This window comes from Echinops telfairi, unplaced genomic scaffold (assembly GCF_000313985.2).
Source record: "Echinops telfairi isolate 266 unplaced genomic scaffold, ASM31398v2 ScPeMD7_3533;HRSCAF=4204_0, whole genome shotgun sequence".
Taxonomy (NCBI): Eukaryota; Metazoa; Chordata; class Mammalia; order Afrosoricida; family Tenrecidae; genus Echinops; species Echinops telfairi.
The window spans coordinates 85,962,446-85,970,898 of NW_022107431.1; the positions used below are offsets into that span (position 1 = coordinate 85,962,446).

General features: G+C 43.3%; 1 protein-coding gene across 3 annotated transcripts in view; it reads right to left on the reverse strand.

Moving 5' to 3' along the window:
* The window catches only part of CASP8AP2 (caspase 8 associated protein 2), a 33,663-nt gene that overhangs the window by 3,507 nt on the left and 21,703 nt on the right, over positions 1–8,453 (reverse strand). For 2 of the 3 annotated variants that reach the window (XM_004696238.2, XM_045294523.1), the window contains exons 7-8: positions 4,229–6,432; positions 254–3,374 (exon numbers count right to left, since the gene is read on the reverse strand). In XM_004696238.2, the coding sequence (XP_004696295.1) occupies positions 254–3,374; positions 4,229–6,432 (5,325 nt within the window). The remainder of the gene's footprint in view (positions 1–253; positions 3,375–4,228; positions 6,433–8,453) is intronic. The other variant, XM_045294525.1, reaches the window with a different exon arrangement.

The window sequence follows — 8,453 nt, forward strand, 5'->3', positions numbered from 1 at the left end:
AACAGTCTTCCTTTCACAAATGTGCGAGAATTCCTAACTGAAAAGGTGCTCACACACCCCTGGTGAAGAGCCATTGCTCCGGGCCATTCCACAGCAGAGCCGCACTGCACTCTGGGACACGTTTCCCAACTCTGGCCATTTCTGAAGTCATCACTTTCCTTAGTTAAAAGGAGATAAAACTACGGAAGCATGACAAAATCATTCCTGGTCTCTCGAAATATCTTGGTAATTTACAACTCTCACAGATTCTTACCTTGTCCATGAAACCACAATTTCTCCTTTCTTTTTAACAACGTTCTTTGCAGAAAGGCTCAAGGGCGACGTGGCGGGCACGGCCGCGGAGGCCGGCATCTCTGGGCTGCCTTTGGGTGAGGAGTCGCCGGCACGTGGGGCAGAGGCTCTCTTCTTGCTCGTCTTCCTTTGGCAAGCTTCGTCACTCTCGCCAGAATCTTGACGGGCTTTCTTAGCCCTTCTCCCATTTGTGCAGTCTGTGTCCGTCCTTTGTTTTTTCTGAGAAGAATGGCTTGGATCAGAAAGGTGTTTTCTTTTTTTGTGAGCATTATCCAAAGACTGGGGCAACTCTGAACTGTCAGAATCAGACTTGGGCGCGGATTTGTTATCATCCTTTCTTGCTTCACAGGGACTGGGAGATTCTGTGGTCAAATCGATGCTGGGTTCCTCGGCAGCACATATCAAGGGCTCACTTGCCACCTGCGTCTCTTCTTCCTTACAGTTCTCTTCCTCTACACATATGTCCTGAGACCCCGCACCTCCATCAGCCCCTGCAGAAGGGTTCCCTTCATTTTTACTCTCGCTGGAAGCATCTTGTGTCAAGTCAATAAATGCACCTACAGCGTCCAGCTGTAAGGAACTATCTACTATTTGAGTATCCTGAGTCACACTGCCGCCAGAACATCCCAACGGACCAATATTGAGAACTGCTACTTCCAGGAATTCTCCCAAGTGTTTGGTCTCGGCGACTGGGTCTTTAGTTAGGTCGATGAACGTGTTTGGGAGCTGACCCTCAACGGACGGTGGCATTTCTTCAAGCGGAGGCAATTCTTCCTTGTGTTCAGTGGTCACGTGTGGTTCCCACACTTGGTGCAATTTGAAACTGTCACCAGCCACTTTATCGCTATCGCCAGTTTTACCTGAAGCATCCTTAAGAAATTCGTATATATCGGGGACTTGAGGCTGTATTATACAGTTTTGTTCATTAGTCAAGCTACTGCCCTCAACAGTTTTTTCTAATTGTTCCACCACAGATTTTAAAGCTGAGCTCTCACAGGAAATGTACTCTTTCTCGGCTGCTTCTTCAGCTTCATTTTCTGCGGGAGGCAAAGATGTCAAAGCCGCGTCAGCCAGGGCACTCTGTTCGAGGTTAGGGGAGGTGGACGGTGCGGCGCGCCGTATTTTCACGATGAAATGGTCGTTGGACTTCTCCATGATGACAGCATGCATGGGCAGATTCGGGTGGTACTGGAAGCCTGGAGCCACAGACCGGCTGGCCCACGACGACGAACAGCTTGACTTACTGCTGGAGTTATCGGACTCCAGAGCTAAGTGAATGTCTTGCTCAGACGCATCCTCTTCTTCAAGCAAGGCATCCTCACTAAAGTGGGCACTGATCACTTCTTCAGGGGTGGAGCTAGACAGAACTTCAGGCCTTAAGAAACTGAGGTGACCATCTGACTTCAGAGGGGACGGTACTGTCAAAGAGACTGCTAGATCTTCGAGAAGGATGGAAGAAATGCAGGGCCTGCTCTTTTCGGAACTACATAAATTGTCTTTATTTACGGCAATGTTAGTGGACACTTCAAACATACAACTCTCGTCCAGCACATCAGGGTGAACTGGTAGTGAAAGCCCGGAAGACAGAGACGGCCCCTTCTCAGAAGACAATAAGGACCAGTTGTCATCACTAATCATTTTAAGGTTTGGAGGAACCACCCCTGAAGCTAGCTCGTCAGTTGGCATGGATTCACATTTAAGACTGTCTAGCAGCTGTTTCTCTGGGGTTTTTAACTCCCACTCACCCTTTTCATTACCGTTAACACTGCTCTCTGAAAGATCAGAACCTTGCAACAAGCTTTTAAATATTTCACCCATCTGCGCATCACTCACTAAATTAAAAGTCAAGCTGGATGCCTGCTGCTCTGTCAGAATCTCAAAACTCCGTTCTGGCTTCAAAGCGGCAGGCTGGGATGCCTGCGCGGCTCCCACCGTGCTGCCTTCAGCTTTGTCTGGCCTTGGGGTGCCTGGACAGTTTATTTCCAAGGAGTGCTCTTTGGATTGAGAGTTCTTTGTATTATTGAAGGTGCTGGAGCTTCTTGTGATGTCATGCTTGACTGCGTTATTAGCGTTGTTTTGGTCTTGGTGTGTGTCCTCCAAGGTTTTACACCCCGGTAGAGACTTAACATGAACAGAATCTTCTGGTTTTGGGGGGGTGGCTTTTACGATTGCTTTGTTGGGGTTCTCTGTATTCCCTTTCTGACAATGTGAGTGCTGTACTTTTTCTTTATTCTTTTCATGTTTTCGCCCATCACTGTCACTTCCAAAGTTTTTGGAATCACAAAATTTTTCTAAGGCTTTCTTAAGTTTTTCAAACAAATAATCCATTTGCTCATCTACAAATTTCCACAGTTTTTTTTTCATATCTGGTAGTTGCTGTTCAAATAAACGATCAACAATGCCATTCTTTTTAACTTGCTTAAGTTTAGATTCTATGATGTCACAGACGTATTTCTGTAAAGCAGACACTGACTTAGAGATTTTGGCTAAGTCAAGGTATTTGATTAGTGATGTGAAACTCAAAATTGCTGACTCAATAATTCTATGAAATTGTATTAATGAAAATTTGACCTTGAATTTCATGTAATTTTTCCTTACATGTTTTCTTAGCATTCGTAACATGTGCATAACCTCTCGGACAGAAGAGGGGGTAGCAATAATTTGAACAATTTTTTCCAGGCTGGAAGGGCTCATTATTTTCTCTTTCTTCCCTGTTTTCGAAGATTTGCAAGATTCGCCGGTCATCTTACGGCATTTGTTATTGGTCTGATGAATCTCTACAGATGGCTTCCTCTTCCTGCCGTCTGATTGCACGGCACTGTCCCTCCGTCCTGGGCTGGTCTTTGTCGTCCGCACTTGGGCAGAAGTGCGGGCTTTGCTGCTTTTCTCAAAACTTTTTTGAGATTGAGGTGTTTCGTGGTCACTTAAAACTTCTCCTTCTTCTAAATCATCTGAAGATAAATTCTTACGGGTTTCTGCTTCTGTACACTGGAGAGATTTGCAAACTGGCCTTTTATTCTCTTTGTTGAGATCATTAGACTGACTCTTAGAGGTACAATGAGCTGAATTCAGCAGGAAAATATCTATGGAAGAGAAAAGTAGATTGTAGTCACATGACCGTTGTTAAGCCATAGTCATTTGACTTTCCATGCTTTAAAAAAAGTTAAATACTAAAGCAATTTATACTTTTTTATGCCCCACCCCGTTAAGCAGAATTTTAATCCCCAATACTCATTCATGCCATTGGCCTTTGGTGGTCTTAAAGTCTGCACAGAGGAAAGAGAGTTGTTTAATGGGTATAGTTTCTGTTAGGGATGATTTAAAAGACCTGGAAATAGACTAATAGTAATAATGGTACTTTGTGAATGCATTTTACACCACTGAATTTTACTCTCAAAAATAGTTTAGATAGTAAATTTTTTTTTTTTGCATCCCACCCCCACCACCGTTTGACCTAGATAGTAAATTTTATATCATGTACTGTACATACTGGAGTATAAGCTGGCCTCAATATCAGCCGAAACACCTAATTTTACCACGAAAATTGCATTCAAAATGTGCTGGAAAACGGCTTATACTCGAGTATGTTTCACCACAATAAAAAAAGGCAAAAAATTTCTTCTCAGGACAACTCTAACAAGAGTGATAAAATTTAGTCTTAAGATAACCATCAGCAACACTTCACATCTGTTTGATGGCGGCTTTGGGACAAAAGCATCCGCAAGCAAGCACACAGCACTTGACACAGGCTGTCCCACTATTCTTACTGGTATCGTCACCTAAGTTTAGAGATTGAAGGCTCCAGTGTACACTTCTAGTTAACAATGGCTGCTGAGTAGCATATCCGTTAGTTAGCAAAATAGAAATTGGAAAGCATTCGTTCACCCTGGCTAGGCATCCTCACAAAACCTGGTGATAGAAGATAACAGACTATTACCTTTAGGGCTGCTATTGTTCGATGGAACCTGAGACGGGCTTCCCATTCTAAGAACTTTTGCCACTGCTCTCACCGGGCTGTTCAAGGGACTGATGACTTTGGGAATATGCCTCAGCTGATTAAAGTCAATGCTCAGAATGGAATTCTCATCATCGTGATAGTCTGAATTTGTCTCATCAGTTTCCATTCTGTGGTCCACTGACTCCGCTTTCTGCAGGGAAAGGTCTGCAGTCTCTTGAAGTAAGCCAGGCTCCATAGGAAAGGACCTACTCTCGGCAGGTGGTGTACCCTCAAGAACAGCCTCAAATCTTGCTTTACCATCTTCTAAAACGACTGCTCGCAAAACGCCAGCTTCTTTGACTGATGGCTGCAAAATGCTTCCACTGCCTTCAGCCACTTTTGTTGAAGAATCCACCTTCGTTTCCATTCCTTCAGAAACACCGTAGGAATTTAAACCATCATTTCGCTTGTTATCCAATTCCAAGCCAAAGTTTTGAGGAGTATCTGTTTGTACTACATTTATTACTGTGGGAGTAGCCTTTGCACTATCAACGGATTTTTCCATTTCTGTTGATGGACACAAGGATTCTGCTTGGTCCTTTTCTATAGGTGCTGAAAATAAAGTCTCTGTACCAAAAAGGGTCGGGTCACAAGCCAGAGAATTCTCAACAGATTTCACGAACACCTTTTTTTCCCCTTCACTTTTGCTTTCTGGAATATTGATCTTGTGTTCAGATGCTGCTAAAAGCGCATCCTTGGGTGTTAGTAACTTTGATTTGGGTTCCTCTACATGCTCATTAACAGCTGGAACACAAGTCACAGTTTTAGCCTGCACCAAGGGATCCAAACCACACGTGCCACTGGATTTGGGAGTATCACTTAGTCTGTGCTGACTTTCCTGAGACACCGGCTGCTTTTTAGCAGGAGAAAGAGTTAAGTTCAGTTTTTCCATAAAACTCAACTTAAAGTCCTTGTTCTTGGTTTCACTTGGACCACTCTCAGCTTTAACTACAAGTGCTTTGTCATCGACGCTTCCAGAAGTTTCACTTTTAGTAGTTTCACTTTTGTCGTTTGGGGGCTCATTTGGTCTCTTTAAGAAATCAGTAGTGGTTTTCTTAGCCTCTTTATGAGTTTTCTGCAAACGTTCTGTCAGTGTCTTTTTCTCACTTCTCATGTGCCTTTCTTCTCTGCTTTCTTGGTCTCGTTTCCTCCGATCCTCAGTCCTGTGCTTTTCTACTTTCAAAGGGACGTGTTCCCTGTGGTGCATGCCCTCCGCGCCCTTGGACTCACTGTGCTTGTGCGGTCGACTGCTTGAAAGAGCAGAGGCACACCTGCCATCCTGAAAACTGTGACTGCTTACTCCCCTGTCTCTTTTGCTCTCTTCCCCCCTTGCTCTTCTCTCTTCCAAATGATATTTACTTGAACTGTGAGAAGATTTTGTTATCTCATTCCGGGAATGAGGAAGCAGTGTTTGTTCAGATCTTCGCCAGTGAGCCTGGTCCTTTACTCCTGATTTGGGTTTGTGGTCGACTTTTCTCTCCTCTTTGTCTTGTGATGTAAGGTCCTTCCTATTTACATGTTGTGACCTTTCACTGTGTCTCTCTAGTCGTTTGTCATGTTGAGATTCTACTCGAATGTGGGACTTTTCTCTCGGCATCTCTGTCCCCCAAGAGGGGCTGGTGTGCTCGCTTTGGTGGTCTGAGTCGGCACTACTTTTAAGCTTTGGATTTTTGCTTTCCACCTTTGGGTCACCTTTCCCATGTTTCTCAGAACGCCCTTGTAGTCTGTGATGAGTCTCTGGGTTCCTCGGCTCACCATCACCACAGTCTTTCCGGGTTCGATCGGATCCTCCACTGTGCTGCCTGTGTCTAATTTCTTTTTTCTCTCTCCTATTATCTTCGCTTGAGCTACCCTCACCGGCCTGATATTGGGAACGCGACCAAATGCCATTGGTGCAGTGCTTCTCATTAGATGCTGGCGACAGCAAAGGGCTCCTTTTTTCAGAGTGTGGGTGTCCTTCTTTGCCCAGGCTTGGCAGTGAGGTGCCACGATGCACATCTCTGGAACCATCACCTTTCACTCTGGAGTCAGTCTTTGACGAATCATCTAAATGAGAAGATCTGCATTTAGGGTCTTTCGGTTTTACTGGATCTGATATCCTTGCAGTTTTATGATTGTTTCGGAAATGTGGAAATTCAGACAGTCTATTCAGAAACAAAAAAACCCAGCAATTATTAGTATGTAATATTACAAATTTTACTCACCTAGGGCAGACTTTAAAATTTGGGGCATATACACTACCAAAATCAATATTTACTTATTTATTATTATTATTTTTAATCATTTTATTAGGGGCTCATATAACTCTTATCACAATTCATACACACATCATTCTCAAAACATTTCCTCTCCACTTAAGCCCCAGACATTAGGTCCTCATTTTTTCCCTCCCTCCCCGCTCCCCCTCCCTGATGAGTCCTTGATAATTTATTTATTTAATAAGTGATTTATCAGCTTTCTGCTAAGTGGTCCAGTCTTCCAAACAAGAAACTTCCTTCAAAAATGCTTGGAAGATCTTTTAGTTCTGCCCCTTCATTTGGCTAAGCATATAACTTCTCTTACCCTACGCATATAACACTCAAACGAATCCAATTCAGTTGTCTCTCTTATTTTTGTGCCCTCAGCCTACTCTAGCCCAAACGAAATAAGTGCAACTGAAATCGTGTGAACAGAAACAATTAGAACTCTTCATGAATTCTCATGCTAGTTTCATGTTTCACCTATCCTGCAGTAAGTCAAAGCATCAACAGCCATTTTGCACTATTATACGCTACGTAAAAAAGAAAAGAAATAGATTTTTTATGTATTCCTCCTGTTGTAAAATAAAGGGACAGAATGCTAAAACTTTAAAAAAGAAAGAGTAAGTTCAGTAGCAAATTTGTATAAAGAATCTAAAGAAACTTTTAAAACCTTACTAAGTATATTTTATCATAAAACCTACTTCAATCAGATAAATTGAACACTTTTCTTTAGTGATTGATATTTTCCTGTATTAGTTACTTTAATGTTGTAATTAAACACCTATTGTTACAGTACAGTAGAAATATTAAACATAACCACGCTACAATTTATACGATTCTACCTTCGAGGGTGCAGAGACTATTTGCCTCCCTTGGACATGTTATCAGAGGAGACCAGTCCATGGAAATGGACATCACCTTCGGTAAAGCAGAGTCAGACAAAAAGAGGGACTATAGGCTTGCCCTTAAAAAAACACACAAGCCCCCTCCCCTCAGAAGAATTTACTTCAGAGGACAGCACTGAAGCTACAGCTCAGGGAGGGACATGTCTGATCAGAGCACACAGCTGCAAGTTAAGGGGGAGGAAGAGAGAGTGGAGCACATCCTGGCTGACAAAGCCTCGAGGACGATATTCCTGCTCAGAGCAGCCAATGCACGAAGAGGACCATAGGAGCAGCCCCACTATGAGACACGACATCCCTCACTGACCCAATGCCCTGCAGGGGACAGCACTGGAGACAGTGTGGATACTGCACCTGATCTGACCCCATCACACTAAGGGCAGGCAAGAGAACAGCAAAGGGAGCAGAGCAAGGAAGTCTAGAGGCAGTACAAAAATAGACTTTGGGGCCAGGGTGTGACACCGCATCAGACCCCATGGGAAAATACTCGTAAAGGTCAACAAGCAGACCGTGAACTATTTACAGGCTTTTCTTTGTCACCGCTTTTTTGTTGTTTTCTTTTGTTGCTTTGTTTTGCTCCGTCTTGTTTTTGTGCATATTATTTCAGCAAGTCTATCCAGATAAGACAGACTGGATAAACAATCTGAAGGAAAAAACAACGGGACTGACGGTTCTGGGGGGACAAGAGAGGGGAGGAGGTGGGGGAAAAGAAGTGGCGTTAACAAACCCAGTAACAAGGGAACAACAAGTGATCCAAAAGCAGTGGTGGTGAGGGTGTATCAAGCCTGGTAGGGCTTGATCAAGGGCAATGTAACTGAGAGGAATTACTGAAACCTAAATGAAGGCTGAGCATGATAGTAGGAAATGAGCAAAGTAAAAGGAAATAGAGGAAAGAATTAGGAGGCAAAGGACACTTATAGTGGTCTAAATATATGTAAATATATTTATATATGAGGATGGGGAAATAGATCTATGTGCATACATTTAAAAGCTTAGTATTAAAAGTAGCAGGTGGACATTGGG